General features: G+C 40.7%; 1 protein-coding gene across 1 annotated transcript in view; it reads right to left on the bottom strand.

Moving 5' to 3' along the window:
• LOC311065193 (R3H domain-containing protein 1-like) overlaps nucleotides 1-19050 on the bottom strand; it is a gene marked incomplete at its 3' end in the record, with an annotated part of 55291 nt that overhangs the window by 17832 nt on the left and 18409 nt on the right. The window contains exons 6-15 of the mRNA XM_084085410.1: nucleotides 18917-19012; nucleotides 14807-14945; nucleotides 12292-12370; nucleotides 11792-11851; nucleotides 10800-10940; nucleotides 10152-10260; nucleotides 7851-7946; nucleotides 7568-7596; nucleotides 6901-6954; nucleotides 4265-4482 (exon numbers count right to left, since the gene is read on the bottom strand). Coding sequence (XP_083941536.1) covers nucleotides 4265-4482; nucleotides 6901-6954; nucleotides 7568-7596; nucleotides 7851-7946; nucleotides 10152-10260; nucleotides 10800-10940; nucleotides 11792-11851; nucleotides 12292-12370; nucleotides 14807-14945; nucleotides 18917-19012 — 1021 coding nt within the window. The remainder of the gene's footprint in view (nucleotides 1-4264; nucleotides 4483-6900; nucleotides 6955-7567; nucleotides 7597-7850; nucleotides 7947-10151; nucleotides 10261-10799; nucleotides 10941-11791; nucleotides 11852-12291; nucleotides 12371-14806; nucleotides 14946-18916; nucleotides 19013-19050) is intronic.

Here is a 19050-nt window from a genome sequence, read left to right as displayed (position 1 = left end):
GGGTCTTCGACAGGAGGTCCGAGACCCCTAGAGGGTCCTCAGAGTTACTGCCGGGGGTCCGGCAGTAACGTGTGGTTCCACAGACTGGTGGGAACAGAGGTACTGTAGGGGGGAGCAGAACCTGATAGCAGAGTTCCTCAGCTTATTTGGAATACTGTAGTGTAGGCTACACAGTATATCATTAACATAACCGGTTTTGCTACCTGCTACCTACCTCCCCCCTACTGTCTGTCTGTCTGTGCCCACACGCTGCACAGTCAGACACACACACACACACACACACACACACACACACACACACACACACACACACACACACACACACACACACACACACACACACGATGTGCAAGTGTTTGAAAACTTTAGTTACTTTGTAGATTTTTATTATTATTACAAAACATACATTAACCATTAACCTTATATAAACGTTGTCTATTTAAAAATAGCAGAACTAAGCTACACGTTGTGAGCTTGTAGATCTGCTATTCTACATTTTGACATAACGTGTGAAAGAGGACTTTCTGCATAACAAGTAGAGAGAAAGAGAGGGAAATACTCCAGTAAAGTAAAAAATAAAAAAATCTTTACTTATGTACAGTACTTGTGTAATGTAATTTGTTACACCACAGTAAAATGTTTGAAAATACACTGTTGTGTAAAATGTTTGAAAATATTTTGATGCCAGTACTTTGTAGTTTTACTCAGTAACATTTTTAACACAGGCCTTTTACTTGTAAAAGGTAATGTAATTTTTATATTGTGGTAAAAAAAACTGGACATTCCGCATGGAATTTGCAAGCTCATAGCCTGGGATTCAAACCCGGGCCGTAAAATCACTGGACATCAGCTTTAACCACAAGAGGGACTCTTACTTAAGCATTTAGGGTTGACCTTAAAAGGCAGTTGATACCTAGTTAATACTGAAGACAGAGAGAGAGGGGTGCTTGAGCTAATGTGAGCATTTTTTCCACCACTGAGAACATGATTTCAAAAAAGATAAATTCTCCCCCAACCCCCTCTCCCTGCTGACTGTAGCCTACCTAACTGTGTGTGAAGGTGGCCAAACTTGTTTTGTGACAACAATGGCCAAGCTTGAAGCCACTGACTGTCTATTAGCATATGTTAACCATGATCCTCTCTCACTGAATGAAAGGAAGGGGTCGCGACCAGCGTTGCCATGTTTGCTTATTATAAGCAACCTGTTTTTCTGTAAAGTTGCTTGTAAATATCTGTAGAAGCTGGCTGCTTTTTATTTGAGAACTTGAGGTGCATATAGGTTTAATGTGCTCATGTGGCCTATAATAATCAATCTCTTTTGGGCTTGTTTTCATAGGCCTGTTTGCTTATTTCTCTCGCACACTCTGGCAACACTGGTCGCAACAGCTGTCTCCTATGACTGAGAGAGAGAAAAAAAAGAATGAGAAAAACACTGGCTTATCCTCTGTTCTTTAATTGTTGTTCTTCAGTGGTGGAAGAAGTACTCAGATATTTTACTTAAAGTAAAAGCCACCACATATACCACATAAAAATACATGTAGAATGTCCCGTTTCACAGGTTATCAAAATATATAAAAATCCTTTGAAAATAGCAGATCTATAAGCTCACAACGCATCACATGGCTATTTTTAAATAGCCAACGTTTATATAAGGCTGAAGTGGTTAATGTATGTTTTGTAATAATCAAAATCTACAAAGTAACAACTGAGTTTTCAAATAATTGTAGTGGAGTAAAAGAACAATATTTGCCTCTGAGATGTATAGTGGAGTAGAAGTAAATGTACTGAAAATTGGAAATAATCTAGTAAAGTAAAAATACCTAAAATCTTTACTTATGTACAGTACTTGAGTAAATGTCATTTGTTACTTTACACCACTGTAAAATGTTTGAAAATACACTGTTGTGTAAAATGTTTCAAAATAGCATTGTGAAAATTGTGAGCTTGTAGATCAGCTATTTTCAAATAGCCTATGTATAAAATAAAGTAAAAGTACTGGAAATTGGAAATACTCTAGTACATAAGTTTGTTTTATTAATTAAATGATAAATTGTCTGCATTCATAAGTTCTCTAATGACTTCTGCTTTTAAGAAATAAACTGCAAGTAGAGTAATTGCTTTCCTCTGCTCTCTTCTGCCACCTACTGTCCACCTAAAATGAAAAACTTAAAACACACCCCCAAGGCATAGCCACACCCCCAACCTTTCACAACCTAAGGTTATGGTGGGTTATGGTGGGTACCTTTCAGAGACTCCGGTGCGTATATGAATAGGTGACCACTGTACTTTGTTGGAAACTGAGAAATCAAATCAAATTAAATCGATGGCAGGGAAAAAAGGGGAGATTAAAAATGCATGGCTTGTTTTTTCTCCAGCCTGTGCCTGGTGGTGTCACCGGTGCTTGGGAATGTGAACGACGAAGCGCTCCGATTTATTTGAGCTTCATGTCCGGTGTCTCATTCCAAGAGTGGAAATAACGAAGGAGTGGTGGGGATGAGGGTGGTTCACAACGTTTGTCTTTGTCGGATTCTTTTGAGAGTATGGCTCAAAAGGCAGGTCACGAGCATGTGACTAGAGTTGTTCCGATACCTGAAATGCCCGATACTGCCCAAAATGGTGGTATCGGCGAGTACGCCGGTCTATGCGCCGATCCGATACCACCCAATACATCACATGATGATAGCTTGTTTGTGCTACACAGATAAACAACAACACGTGTGGGGTTAACAGACAATGTGAGGTTAGACTGTCAAACTATGATCATGGCATTCAATCTCTGCTCTTCTTCTCATGTTTTACTATGGGATGTGGATCGACACCCGGTTCGAAATTTCTCAAAAACCTGAGAAGTAAATGAGGTCTAAGCTTGACTGAGATTTGCGGGTTATGGTTATGTCTTCAGAGACAGGAGTGATGTCATTTCAATCAAACTGCTGGTGCGCAAACATTGACCGTCATCGAGTTTTTTTTAATACAATTGAATTTCCTGCCAAGTGCCAACTGGCGTTAAAACGCTATGCAAGGCGTGTGCAAGCCAACTTCGTTATTTTACCATTGTGCTTACTGCTACCGAGCTGAAAAGCTAAGCGACTGCAAGTCGCCTAGAAATGACATAATGGAAACTGCTATCTTAATCCATTAAGACCGGGAACGCATCTCTGCCATTTTGGATGTCTTTGGCCATTTTTTAAAAATCGTGAAATACAAAATCTTTGAATACATTTCATTTGTCAAATATTTTGTTCCAGGGACCCCCAAAAGCAAAAAATTGAGTTACAAATGTTCGCTTAGAAAATATTTCACAAATTTTCACGATTTTTACAAAAATAGCAGATCTACAAGCTCATAGTGCGGCACTCGGTGCCGCGCTATGAGCTTGTAGATCTGCTATTTTTGAATAGCCCAAAGACATCTAAAATGACACGGATGCGTTCCCGGATTGAACAAGTTAAAGTACTCTGTATACGCCGAAACTCAAGCTCAGGTTATCGGAAATCGGGAGGAGGGGGGGGGAAAAATGGTATCGGAACATCTCCAGCCGTGACGTGCTGCACTACTGACCAAGCCAGTGGATGGGGTGCATGGGCTGCTGGGTGGGGGGGGGTCAAAAACCCGACATGTGTGGTAGATGATGGATGGGTATCTAAAGGGCATGAAACCAACTACTTCATCAACCGGCCCACAGTGGCATGCGGATTCACACAATAGGCTCTATTCACAGCAGCCATATTCTCACTTCCTTCACAGGTGTTACCAATGATACTAACGAAGGCTCTGTTCCATTTAGTGTAGCACAGTGGTTCTCAGATTTTTCAATTTCCACCACCTCCATAAGTCTGAGAGTGTACAAATGTAACCAAATGGACCCTTACGGGTCCATTTGGTTACATTTGTACACTCTCAGAGTTACACACCCGTAAGGGGCCATTTGGAACCCCCTCAAGCAACCATGAGGGTCCCTGGACCCAACTGTAGACCCACTGGTGTAGCAGAGTGTTTCCAGTGGGCCAACATGCAACAACATCAGCACCCTGACTCTGTTTGACCAGAATGGAACAGAGCCTTCATTAGTATCATTGGCAACACCTGTGAATTTCTTCACAATACGGCTGCTGTGCATAGAGCCTATTGGGACTCTAGGTTCAAGTGGATAATTTAAATGAACACCGATTTTTATTTTTGTTGTTGTTGCTGTGAACGTTCAGGTGTTGATTCCAGGCCCCCTGGATGCGGTTATGGACAAAGGAGGGGGGACAGCACTTACCGGTCTTGGAGAGGCGGCCCATGCTCTTGCTGCTGCCCGAGCTGTCTCCGCGGATGAGGACAGAGATGCCACTGAAGCTGCTGGCCTTGGTCATGGCCGGCCGCAGGTTGCGGTTGGAGCTGTCCGAGTCGGTGCTGCTCCACGGCCGCGGGTCGGTGTACTTTGGCTCGTTCTCGGAGCTGCTCTGGCGGCTGTTGGTGGAGCGGCCGTCTTTTAACCTGAACGGCCCCCGTTTTTTCAAAAGAAAGTGAGGAAAAAAAATGTTAGCGCACGGAAAACGGCCTGGCAGTACTGCCGGGAACTGACTGCTTATATGCAAATTATGACAATTGTGCAGTGGTGGAAAAAGTACACAGATATTTTACTTAAGTAAAAGTATCAATACTGAAATATAGAAATACTCCGTTACAAGTAAAAGTCCGGAATTCATAATTTACGTGAGTAAAAGTACAAAAGTATTGGTATCAAAATGTACTTAAAGTACCAAAAGTAAAAGTACTAAAATGTTTGAAAATAGCAGATCTACAAGCGCACAATGCGTCGCGATGCGACGCGTTGTGCGCTTGTAGATCGGCTATTTTCAAATAGCCGATGTATAAAATATGGCTAAAGTGGTTAATGTATGTTTTATAATATTATAATTGATATCTGCAAAGTTTTCAATAATTGTAGTAGAGTAAAAGTACAATATTTGCCTCTGAGATGTAGTGGAGTAGAAGTAAAAGTATTGTACATTGGAAATACTCCAGTAAAGTAAAAAAAATACGTAAGTAATGTACTTAGTTACTTTACACCACTGCAATTGTTTACAACATGGTGATATCCGATTAGTAAATGGCTGTTTATTAGTCGCCGACAGGCAGAAACCTTCAACGTCGTTTTTTTTTGTTGTAAATTATTGCCCTACTTTGTCGTGCCGTGCAAAGGTAGCGACGGGCACCGTGAGGGAGGTCTAAAATGTTGAAAGTTAAAGTAATACTAGGTGAGTTTTTCAATAAAACTAAAGTTAAATTGTATATCTTTTGTGAGTGGCAAATGTTTCACAACACCCACTCCATGAATTTCACCCCCGAAAGCCTTGTATTTATATATTTTGTATTGAACGGTGTCGGGGGAGACTTTCCCGCGAAAATGACGTCATCTGGCCGGAAAACGGAAGCGGAAATGCACCGGTTTCCTGTTTGGCCAGGAACTACCACATTGGTTTCCTGTTTGGCCAGGAACTACCGCGCTAATAACAAAAAGGAAACTCACGCTGATTTTAAGAGATTGTAGGATTTGAAGATGGAAAAACAACATAAAAAGAAAACACAGCTCACGGTAACTAAAGCTCCACTGGCTAAGAGAAACGATCCACAGATCGTATAAAACAATTAAAAGAACGCTTTTTGAAACGCTTCCGTCTTCCGGTGAAAACAAATGGAATTCTGGGTAACAGAGGAATAAACGAACGGGCTGCAGTGACGGTAATGACCAGCAGAGGCCTGCTAAAATTCGTTATTTGTGGACCTGCATTGTATAACTTTAAGTACTTAAGTCATTCTGTCTGTTTTATAACCAATGAAAAGTACTGCATTTGTTCCATTGGAACACAGGTTATTTTTTCTCCATATGCTGAACAAAGTAACGTTTTTTGGACATCCAAGGATTTCAACTGACAATGACGATATTATGCTTTATGATCTGTTTAATGTCTTAATTGATTCCCTGGCAATAGAGTTCCAATCACTCTATTATCACCACATAACCCATTAAGACCTGGAACGCATCTGTGTCACTTTTGAGTTCTTTGGCTATTCAAAAATAGCAGATCTACAAGCTCATAGCGCGGCACCGAGTGCCGCGCTATGAGCTTATAAATCTGCTATTTTTGAAAAATCTTGAAAAAAGATTTGTTTAGATTTATTTTCCAAAAACTGTTAGGATTTTTTTTTTTTTTTTTTTAAGAATCGCCTCAGGTCTTAACACATTGACTGCCAGAGTTTATTCCAAATTTACCCCCTTGACTGCCAGCGATTTGCGTGTTTTTTTGTTTTCTCTGTTTTCTTCTTTAAATGCATTTAAGTTTCTTTTTCCCATGATTTTGAACACATACAACGATCGACCAGCAGAGCGCAGCAAAATGACACCCTCGATGACTCGCTGACTCGCCACCCCCCTCCCTCCAGGCTCAAACAGTGAAAACAACATGAACCGGATGTGATTGTCTTCGACAATCTCTGATCGGCTTGTGATACGATGTGATACACGACGACGATGCCTGATCGTCACTCGGACCAAAGAAAATAAAAGGGGAGCTCTCCCTTTGCATTTTATAGCGTGTGAAAAAAAGTGTTTTTCTCTATTCTGGACGAAAATGACCGGAGAAAAACAATGTGACCCGGAAACGATTTTTTTTTTTTACATCCAGCTTCGGGTGAGTGTGACGTAGGCGGAAAACGAAAGTGATGATTAAAAGTAAACAGACCCGCGCGATCACAGATGAAACCAATGAAAATACCTAATATCGAGTTAACTCGATCTAGGCAGTCGAGCGCTGGATTACTAATATCGAGTTAACTCGATCTAGGCAGTCGATGTGTTAATGGGATAAAGTAGCATGGCAGTCCCATTATGGAAAAAAAGAGACAATTCACCTAAATATCTGCCGCCTTTGCTGAGTGCTGTTGCAGGCGTCATCTTCTTGTATCCTGTGGACGCAGAAGATGGCATTTTGTAATGTGACAAGCTTGCAGGCATAATTCATTATCATGCAAATTAATGGTTCACCTTAACCCTTTTAGATCGGGAACGCGTCTGCGTCATTTTTTGATTTCTTTGGCTATTCAAAAAGAGCAGATATACAGTACAAGCTCATAGCGCGGCACCGAAGCTTGAAGATTTGCTATTTTTGAGAAAAATAAATCGTGAAAATCTTTGCATTTTTAACTCGAATCTTTGCTTCTGGGGAAAAAAAACCTATGTTGCTATAATCAGTTCTCAAACGTTTTCATGTCAAGGGCCCCCAGAATCACATGTATTTGGGTGCGGACCCCCATCTTAAAATATGTTGTTCCAGGGACCCCTCAGAAGCAAAGATTTGAGTTAAAAGATTTTCACGTTAAAAATAAATATATATTCAGATTCAATATTTGCACAAAATGTTCAAGATTTTCCCAAAACAATAGCAGATCTGCAAGCTCATAGCGTGACACAGAGCTTGTATATCTGCAATTTTTTTAATAGCCAAAGAAATCCTAAAAATGACAGATGCTTTCCCGGTCTGAAAGGGTTAAAACAGGTAAGAGAGAGAAGAAGGCAAACCTTTTTTCAAGAGCATAGCCATCTGGACCCTGGAAAACAAAATACAGAAGCATTGCTTACTTTTCAGACACAAAACGTACACATGCACACTTATAGAACAGCAAAAGTATTTCTGCTTCGTGGTAAAAAAAAACAGAGTATGGGAAAGGGGAAAGTATCCCCATTGGCTTAAAGGACAGCCAATCACGCAAATGTGTCGAATGCAAATCTGTAATCTGTTGAAAGTAGGTCTGTCTCTCCTTAGACCAGCTTTGCAAGCTTGTAAAAAGAGAAACATTCTCACGTCTTGAGCGAATATCCTGTCTCTAGCTCGCTGGTACTCTTCCTCCCGCTCCTCTATGGACTTGCTCCGTCTGTCGTCCTTCAACCGCATTCGCATCTGAAAACGTGGAAAAACCCAACAAGCCGGTTTTAACCACGTACACCCTACAGTACACCCTACATGGGCAACTGGCGGCCCGGGGGCCACATGCGGCCCCCACCTTCACTTAATGCGGCCCGCAGGTTAACCCATTAAGACCTGAGGCGATTCTTTAAAAAAATCTAAATCCTAACAGTTTTTGTTTTTTTTTAATATAAAATGTATTTTTTCACGATTTTTCAAAAATAGCAGATCTACAAGCTCATAGCGCGGCACTCGGTGCCGCGCTATGAGCTTGTATATCTGCTATTTTTGAATAGCCAAAGACATCTAAAGTGACACAGATGCGTTCCAGGTATCAGTGGGTTAATATCAGAACACTGACATATTATTGATTTCAGCTGTTACAATTCCACTAACATGCAAACATGACCCGCTTTAATTACTTCAGTCTATATTAGTAGCTTAATGACTAGTATTACAATTCTATTGTCTTTTTATGTCCAATGTATTTGTATTTAAGTTCATAAAGTTAACATAAGTATAACTACATGCATTTGAAATTAAATTAAAAAGATACTCAGCATTCCAATTAAAAAATAGAAGAAAAAAAAATCTGGAATGCAATTCAAAAATAGCATAAATAGCAGATCTACATGCTCAAAACGCTGAGCTTATAGATCGGCTATTTGTGCTACTTTTGTGTGAAAACTGCATATGCAATGTGGCCCTCTGGAGTGAGTGTGGAAATATCGTGGCCCTCTCCATCATCTATGTTGCCCAACCCCCTGCACTACATTGTACATAGTCACCTGTTTGTTTTGCCTATAATGAAATGTCACCAAGATGACAGTGGTTACCAACTGCTAGTCAAACTGTGTCAAATGGCATTCATAAATCACTGCCCTAAAATGTTGATGTGCTCAAAAGCATAGTAATGCAAAAGTGTGTGTGTGTGTGCGTGTGTGTTGGGAGGCGGTTAATAGCTCCTGCAAAGGCACATTCCATTATCGAAAAAATGTCTCGTTAAAATGTTCGCATTCATCAAAAACAATGGGCAGCTATTGGTTTCAATGAAGAACGCTGACGACGCTTATATGCACCCCAGCCCTCCCACACATTGTTGTTGTGTGGCTTGTTATAAAAGACAGCAAAACGTTCAGGTATCTCATCCAAAGCTTGCCAAACCCACCAACTCCACTGTAAACAGGTGCATATCACCGTTTGGCAATTAGTGCTAAGGGACTAATTAAAACGTTTGACACATTTGTCCCAAAATAGGGACACCAGGGTTAATCTGGTTAACGTGCATTCTCTTACGATATCGTGGTATTATCAAACATAATCAAACATGTCATTAAGACCTGAAGCCGATTCGACAAATGTCTTCTAAATCCCAACAGTATTCTGAAAAAAAAACGTATGTTTCTATATCAGTGGTGCTCAAACTTTTTCAGGTCAAGGACCCCCAAAATGATATGTATTTGGCCGCCAACCCCCATCTCAAAATATGTTGTTCCAGGGACCCCCCAGAAGCAAACATTTGAGTTTAAAAAGGTTCGCTTTAAAACAATATATATATATAGTCAAAGATGTGCACACATTTTCACGATTAAAAAAAAATAGCAGATCTACAAGCTCATAGCGCGGCACTCGGTGCCGCGCTATGAGCTTGTAGATCTGCTATTTTTGAATAGCCAAAGTATAAAATAATGGTTTAAGTGGTTACAAAGAAATCCAACCCTGGCTGTGTGTCCATAACTTCAACTTAAAGGAGACACACCATGAATTTCACTTTTTTTTTTTTTTTTTGGGCTCCCCAGTGTCTCTTGTACCCCAAAAAAAAAATATTTTTTAACATTCTGTCATTCATTCTCATTTCAGAGATTTTCAGAATGGGCGTGTCTGAACAGGCCATCTCAGAATGGCATGTTTGCTTACATCACAAAACTTTCTGCCCATGTATTTTGACAGACAGAATTGCTCAGTAGCACCCCTCTGCCCAACAGGACGTTTTGGTATTGCAGCTGAAAGTGCTGTAAGCCTGAGAGAATTGACTTGGGATGAGTATATCTGAGTGTTGATTTAGGCTCAAACCTTTTGAAAATGGTTTGAGGGACATACACCATATGATATTAAATATCAATGTTTTTTTTTTAATTCATGGTGTGTCTCCTTTAACGCTAGTGATATGATCTAACAACTTGAAAGGGTAAACCGTACCATGTTGTCATCTTTGTCCGAGCTGGAGTTGTCCCTTTTGAGAATGTACCGCTTCTGGAAGTCGTCCGTCTTGTCGTCTTTGATGTGTTCGGAGAACTTCTGATCAGGTCTGCAGAGAGGGGCAAGGAAGAGGAGAGGAGGAGGGCGGGGGGGAAAGGAACAAAATGAAAAACCTGGAGCACTCATGAGGGGGCGTGCTTCAAGAAAACCTGAGATGTTTACACCGACCTCTTTACGTCTCATAAGCTCTATACATACCCTCACCCTCTGAGCCGCCTCCCTCCCAACCTCCCCCCCACTCCGCGATATTGAAAAATGCAGATAATTAGGTTTCCCCCCAAAAAACTCATTTCGGGGGGGGGGGGGGGGGGGGGGACGACCGCACAGGAAAATCTGTTTTGCCCCGTATTGAAGATACAGAGTCAGTAATTTCTGCAAGCCTAAGCCGTTTGAATTAAAGCAGGGCCCCGAGAAATTCAATTCTTGGGGACGCGGAGAGAGAGAGAGGATTGGAGGGCTCTGTGAAGAGTGTGTGTGTGTGTGTGTGTGTGTGTGTGTGTGTGTGTGTGTGTGTGTGTGTGTGTGTGTGTGTGTGTGTGTGTGTGTGTGTGTGTGTGTGTGTGTGTGTGTAAGCAGGAGATTACTCACATTCTTGTATTGCTAGTTTTGTTGATGATTACAGATTTCCCGGTTGGATCGACGTTGTGGTCTAGGCCAAAGTAGGCAGCCACGCGGTGCAGCAGCATTCTGTGGTACGAGGTCATCGGGGGGAACTTTCTCTTCTGGCTTCTGTGGGGGGGGGACGTTATAAGGGACGGAGGGAGAGAGAGAGAGGGAGCAGAGGAAACAAATCAATAATTCAGCGGGGACCAAGGGGGGACAATTAGAAACAAGTTTTTTTTTTTAACCCATTAAGACCTGAGGCCGGCCGCGTCAAAAAAAAAATCTAAATCCTAACAATTTTTTCGGAAAAAAATATAAAAAAAAAGAATTTTCACGATTTTTCAAAAAATAGCAGATCTACAAGCTCGTAGCGCGGCACTCGGTGCCGCGCTACGAGCTTGTAGATCTGCTATTTTTTGAATAGCCCAAAGAAATCTAAAGTGGCGCAGATGCGTTCCAGGTCTCAATGGGTTAAACAGCGCTGCTTCCAACATAGCCCGGAGTCAAATCTCATTAGTGCTCCCCGGGGCAACGTGCGGAACCATCATAGGGGAAAATTATGCGGACTTTAATAGAAATGACAAGAAACGGGGCTTATTGGCTTGAAACGTAAACCCAAAAGCATTAACCTGTTAAGGCCGGGAATGCATCTGTGTCTTTTTTTTCTTTGGGCTATTCAACAATAGCATATCTACAAGCTCATAGCGTGGCACCGAGTTCCGTGGTATGAGCTTGTAGACCTGCCATTTTTGAAAAAAATGTAAATTTGTGGAAATCTTTGAATATATATATTTTTAAATTCAAAGATTTGCACACATTTTCACAACTTTTGAAAAAAAATAGCAGATCTACGTGCCGCGCTATGAGCTTGTATATCTGCTATTTTTGAATAGCCCAAAGAAATCTAAAAATGACACACAGATGCGTTCCCGGCGGCCTCAATGGGTTAAGTGGGCCAAAGGGAGCGTGGCACTCACTCGTTATTACTGATAAAGTCGAGGATGTCCTGTTCCAACTTCAGCAGCATCATTCTGTCCCTGTGAATGTTAAAGGCACGGCAACAACAACAACAAAAAAAAGAACTGCAATTAGGAAATCTTCATGGCAATGTCAAGTGTTGAAAATTTAACCTTTTGGAGAGCAGGTCTTTTTTCTTTTTTCTCATGCTTAAGTCGTCAGTGGAAGATAACAGCTGGCAAAACGCCTCTGGAAGTGGCTGCCGCATCAACACTAGGGCTGTCATCACGACCGTGACATTTTAGCTGATGATGAATTGACGCATAAATAATTGCGGGTAATAATTTAATTGTGGGTTTTTTTTTGGCATTAAACGTTGGAATATCTAAATAAAAATGACATTTCTATTTGGCTTTTAGGCTTTGCAAAAACAGGGGGCCAAAACAGGCCATGATTTTAATACATTTATACTTTCAAACATTTTTTTTAAATTGCGAGAATAGTCTACGTGTCAACACACCTGGGGTTGTTCTTCAGGGTGTTTACTAGGAACTCGTGGAGATCGATCCCAGTGGAGTCTGTGTATTCCTGACTGGAATCTGAGGAGGATGAGGACAAACAAACAAAAGGACAAGGTAAAACAAACAGACACACAACAGGGACCGTTTAGTCTTTCACGTCTAAACCAATTAAACCTCATATTATTTGATACCCTGCATTTTTTTCCCCCTTATTTTAAATCTCTCTGCTGAAAAAAGACGATCTACAAGCTCACAACGCGACATGACGCAGGGCATTGGGAGTAGTTTTAGGTACCGAATCAAAAAATGCCAGGTACCGGGAACCTAGAGCTCTGCCCCCTGAAAATCGACGATTCGAGCAGTCAGTCGAAGACCCCTCAGTTCACAGACATTATTTTATTCCAGCAGACTTTATTACTTATTTCGTTTGCCTGTTGATTTCTTCCCAATAGATTCAAGTTAGTTTCACCTACTTCAAAGTTACATCCAGTTGGTAGCACTTGCACCAGGCACTTGAAAAATGTAATGTCTAATCAGATTAAAAGTTTTGTAGCTCTTATTTTGAAATCCGATTATTTAAGCCATCTTGACGCTGGTCGGAAGTAAACAAAACGCCTTGATTAAACGCAGGATGTTATCAACAAAGTCATTTACGATATCTGAGCCACAACAATTGTGAATGTACACACAGAAGGGACTTTTTCTCTGGACCTTCAGCCGAAGAGTCTTAACTCATTCAATGCCATGCTCATTTTTGAATTTTGGCTCTGAGTGCCACCATTCAAATTAATTGTAAAAAAAAGTGCTTAGGAAGCGAGATACAGCCTTTTTAAGTTATAGGTTAAACAAGGAGTGGATGGAGCAGCAAATCTTCAAATCATCATATCTTGGGTTCTGAACATGTTTTTCAAAAAAAAAAAAAAAAACTTTTATTTTGAAAAAAAAAATGTTTTTGAAATTTTTTTTTCATGACGTCTTTGACGCCTTTTGGCGCTCAGGCCACATGACTTCTTTGACGTCTTTTGGCACTCAATGAGTTAATTATCTTATGCTAGCAGCAGTTAACGTTGCACTACAGAACGGAACAGAGGTACGAACGTATCGATCTGCCAGGACCTGCCAGTGGCTACCTCGGGCATCAACGCGTACATATTCCCGAAAGTGTGCTTGCCCTGGGTAGACAGCCCGGCCTGGCGGAGATTGGTGGGATCAGATCTGCAATCAATTCTACCTGGCCTAGCCCTTGTTGGCTGTCATCTTTTTATCGGACAGATGGGTAAATGAAAGGTAATGCAGACTGGACTCTACAATGCAACACTAGAGAGAGCATTCCTTTCTCCCCTTCGGAAGCAGGAATGCGGAATGTGCAGAAAAAACAACAGCAGCACGTGGCTTCCCCACATGTGGCGGGAATGACAATTAAATAGCGTGAGAGTCACGATACGGCTATTCATTTCGGTACACTGTATCGAACGTCAGTTTCGGTACATTGTCGGTACGTATCGAGTATCGTGACGGCCTCCTTAGTTAATAGTGTCACTAGTTCATCGTTTCACCACAAATGTGTTACTGCTCAGTGGCATTCTTCAGTTTCTCTCTTCGGTCAGTTTTCCCCAAAGAGACTGGAGTGTCGCTTTGTCGTGATTAGTTGAGGCTAGCTCCACTGTGCTAGCTAGATGCACTGTGCGCTAGGACAGAGTCCTGCTCTCAAGAGGCCACGACACATCAAGCTATACATGTATCCTCAAACGATTCAAGCGGTGCTGGTTTCTGCGAAGCTCTTTAACTTCTGTTTAAAAAAGTGCATTAGACAGTATATTAAGTTATTAGTAGTAGTAGTAGCAGTTCTTAAATTTGACAATTAGTGACGTAATATATTTTACAGGGACAACTGTGTTTGCTTAATTTAAACACCAGTATTTTCAGGACAAAGCATTTCAGTATGGATCCATCTCAGGTCCGACTAATATACAGTTTGTGCAGTAAAGAGTTTATTTCAGTCGAGTCTTAAAAGAGCAAAGACATTTTATTATCCAAACATTTGTTTTGTTTGAATTGATAACATCCTAACGATACCCATCCCTAAGTGTGAGCTTGTAGATCTTGCCATTTTTAACGAATGTTCACCTATTATGAAATGCCCAGAAAAAAGACGCCACGGTTCATGTGGTTAAAAGGAAAATGACCTTTGGAGAAACAAAACAATGCAAACTACATTAAGCCATTAAGACTGGGAAGTCATCTGTGTCATTTTAGATTTCTTTGTCTATTCAAATATCGTGAAAATGTGTGCAAATCTTTGAATATCTATATTCTTTTTTAAAGCATTTTTAACTCAAATCTTTGCTTCTGGGGGTCCCTGGAACAACATATTTTGAGATGGGGGTCTACGGCCAAATACATTTAATTTTGGGCTCCTTGACATGAAAAAAGTTGGAGAACCACTGATTTATACAACATACGTTTAAAAAAAAAAAAACTGTTAATATTTAGAAGACATTTGTAGAATCCCACCTCGGGATAACATCTTCCTGGGCATTCGGTCAGGCTTCTCCAGCTTCTCACTGCTCTTCTCCTTGTCTTCCTCATTCTTGTTCAGTGTCGGTGGCTCCTCTTTGTCAAACGATTGGGTGAGCTGGATCTGAATTTCATCCTACAGGAGCAAAGGTAAAAAAAAAACAACAACAACAAACAAAACAGTTATTGCATTTTGCAACCGACCATGGTTCAAATTTAGCTTTTGCAAATTAGCACCTTAAAGAGGTGGTGCCATGGTTTTGCACTGTTTCTGTTTTTCATGTGTCTATGAGGTTGATAGAACTTCATTAAGCCCCCTGGTGGTGTTTTTATGGTGTTTTATGTCTTCTCTGACTATTTTGAGTTTCTACCTGGAGGCTGAAACCTTGAGGGTCAAACGTGCCAATAGAGAAACAGCGCTTTAGTGACACAGTAAAATTATACCCTCCCCCTCATTATCATAACACAACAGGTGTGGGCATGAGGAGGAGGAGGGACTAGGACAGGTGGGTGGTGCTAAGGTGGTGGAGGAGGTGCTAAGGTGAGAACCAGGTATACTTAATGAACTGGAGGCGTGTCCACATAAAAACATAATTTTAACAATTTCTGTACACTTTTTTGAAAAAAATCTTCCTCCTAGTATAACCATAATACCTGATGATTATCACTGGGGAAAAAAAAATCCCTGAAAATCACGGCACCCCGTCTTTAAGCACCTTCGCACCCAGGAGACTCAGGGTTCATAGGGTGTGTAATGAATAGAAAATAGGTACTTTTTTTGATTGAACTACACCTTTAGCGATTCTACTTCCTTTGGAAATCGCAAAATCATCGTCGAGTAACAGATAAAGACGTGAAACTTGAAAACGCCAACATGCTAACCTCTGCGCGTCGGCATAGCACAGCACACAGACCGTACGATCCATCACCATGAACCCGCAAATGTCTCTCTAAGATGGCCGCGGTGCCAGAAAGCGCCTCCTTGCTCGCCTGTCTTTGCTCGCTTGTTGTGTTATTTACCACTCTGCCATAATGGTTAAGAGCCAGAGGGGCTTTCTGGTGGAGAACGTGGTGTGAATTATTACCGGGAGGGGGGGGGTTTGAGGAAAAGCAAAGTGAGAAACGGATGGAATAAAATAAACAGCCACAGTGGACTGGCCTCAGGGTTGCAGGTTGGTTCAGGGGGGAGGGGGGGGGAGGAAACAACCGCAACCGTTTATTTACTTCTCTGGAGCCACTTAACCCATTAAGACCGGGAACGCATCTGTGTCATTTTTTAGATTTCTTTGGCTATTAAAAATAGCAGATATACAAGCTTGCAGCGCCGCACAGAGTTTGTAGATCTGCTATCTTTTGAAAAATTGTGAAAAATGGTGAATATCGGTCCCTGAAAATTGGAGGATTTTTTCAGATGGGGGTCCGCAGCCAAATTTTGGGGGTCCCTGACATGAAAAGGTTTGAGAACCACTGATATTATACCAACATACGTTTTTTTAAATAACTGTTCTGGATTTAGAAGACATTATTTTGTAAAATTCCCAGAAGCAAAGATTTGAGTTAAAAATGTTCGCTTTAAAAAATATATATATATATATTCAAAGATTTGCAAAAACGTTCACGATTTTTTTTAAATAGCAGATCTACAAGCTTGTATATCTGATATTTTTGAATAGCCCAATGAAATCTTAAAATGACACACAGATGCGTTCCCGGTTTCAATGGGTTAAGAGCTGGACTGCGTCTAATGCACCTGGAATCAGAACAAACGACTTTAAAAGCAAACCCCTCCGTTTATTAGACGTCTATTAAACACATTCTGTGGCGGCTTAGCGGGGAGGCATGGGAAAAGCCCATATGCATCCAGAGTGCTGGGGCTTAAAGCTTTTCTGTCCCGACCGATGCAGACAAAGAAGACCCTACGAGGGGTTGGAAAGGGTGGGGAGGCACTGGGATTGAATAAGTCTTCCTCTTTGGAAAAAAAAAAAGATTTGGAGGAGAAAAAAAGCCTCATTTAATGCTTTTCAGAGTCAATACAAAAGTAGGAAGAGGACAGAACAAGTACACAACATGACGCATGGGACTGGGAGTAGGGATTTTCTTCCCCCTCTCCGGGGAGGGGGGGGGGGGGGAGCGGGGGTGCAACGCCTAATATATACAGTACTTAGTTGCGTGACATGATGTACAAGCGTATAAATCACGCATAATGTTTACGTTTTTAGAGCGGTGGACTCGTCCCTGCCTCGCCAACTGAAAATCAGCTTGGGGGTCCGATTATGGTTTACTGGTTTACAGCGAAGCACTCAATTTATAGTTGTTTTTTTCCTACTGAGGCGGTATATCTACTATCTGAGGGTTTTTTTTTCAGCTGAGACGGTATATCTACTATCCGAGTTAGTCACGTAAGTCTTGACAAAAGAACAAATTCACTGGGATCCAATACACCTTACCATCGCTAGGGGGGTAATTTGGTCATTAGGCCTGCCTTTATTTAGTAATATCTTAGGGTAAGTGATTTGCTTTTGTTAAAATAAGTGTTAAATAGCTCTATATTCTGATAGTACTCATTGCTATAGGGTGTTTGTTCAGTAAAAGGATTATCCATGTCTCTCCAGCTCTTTATTAAACAGAAAATGTATTTTCAGTGCTCTCTCCTGATTGGCTTAAAATGTGTCACCTACCTGAAAATGTACTATATTCTGTTTACTAAAGAGCTGGAGAGACCCCTGTGACCCAACAAACACTCTGTAGCAATGATTACTATAAAAAATATAGTACTTTAACCTTTTTAACAAAAACACAAAAAAATAAAAAAATATCACTTACCCTACCTTTAATAAAAGACATAATTTGAGTCTTGAGTGATTTGCATGTAATTCTAGTTTTAACCCATTAAGACCGGGAATGTATCTGTGTATAATTTTTAGATGTCTTTGGGCTATTTCAAAATAGCAGATCTACAATCTCAAAAACAAAGCTTTTAGATCTGTTATTTTTTTTTAAATCATGAACATTTTTGCAAATCTTTAAATATATGTATTTTTTAAAAGCGAACATTTGTAAAATATTTTGTTCCAGAGACCTTCAGAAGCTTTGAGTTACAAATGTTTGCTTGAAAAAAATATGTTCAAAGATTTGCACACATTATCACGAAAGAAATCTAAAATGACAGAGATGCGTCCCTGGACTGAATGGGTTAAGGGGCTCTACTGAGGGCAAATTGCAGATAATTGTAAAATATTTGTGAAAATAAAGCAAGACTTTGAGAAAAAAAAAACATGTCATTCTAATGGTGTCATTTTGATGAAAAAGAAAACCAAAAAAAAGCAAAGGATATTCAACTTGCTCAAGGATGAAATAAGGAATAGAGCTGGTGAAAAGAGGGGAGTAACTTTATAACGGCATGCACCTTTCTTTTGGCTGTTTGGACATTATAGGGGAGCGTTATGGGGATGTTATGAATATGTATTGAAATGGCAGTTGAGACACCAGAGGATAGGGTTAGGTTTGTGTGTCGGAGGCAGTGGTGGAAAAAGTACTCAAATTCTTTACTCAAGTAAAAGTACCAATACTGCAATATAGAAATACTCCGTTACAAGTAAAAGTCCAGAATTCAAAATTTACTTGAGCAAAAGTACAACAGTATTGGCATCAAAATGTACTTAAAAGTACCAAAAAGTAAAAGTGCTGAAATGTTTGAAAATAGCAGATCTACAAGCTCACAACGCGTCGCGATGATGCGACGCGTTGTCAGCTTGTAGATCGGCTATTTTCAAATAGCCTAGTTATAAAATAGGGCTAAAGTTGTTAATGTATGTTTTATAATATCATAATGTATATCTGAAAAGTAACTAGTAAAAGTTTTCAAATAATTGTAGTGGAGTAAAAGCACAATATTTGCCTCTAAGATATAGTGGAGTAGAAGTAAAATTAGTGAAAATATACTCCAGTAAAGTAAAAATTCCTCAAAAGTGTACTTAAGTACAATACTTGAGTAAATGTACTTAGTCATTTTACACCACTGTGTTGGAGGGTTGGTGGGTGGTGGTGGTGCTGACTGTTGGAAGAACAGAACTGGGGTGGTGGGGTGGGGGGGGGGGGGGGGTTTACCTGATGTTCTCGTGGTTGATCAGAGGAGGTACTAGGGGGAGGAGAGGACTCTTCACAAACAGCCAGGCTCCGAACTAACTTAAACTTTGAGTTAGACTGGTGGGTGGTGGGGGGAGAGGTGTGATGGTTAAGAA

This window comes from Gymnoscopelus microlampas, assembly GCF_963454915.1.
Source record: "Gymnoscopelus microlampas genome assembly, chromosome: 17".
In the NCBI taxonomy this organism is placed as follows: Eukaryota; Metazoa; Chordata; class Actinopteri; order Myctophiformes; family Myctophidae; genus Gymnoscopelus; species Gymnoscopelus microlampas.
This window is presented reverse-complemented; position numbering and strand designations above follow the sequence as displayed.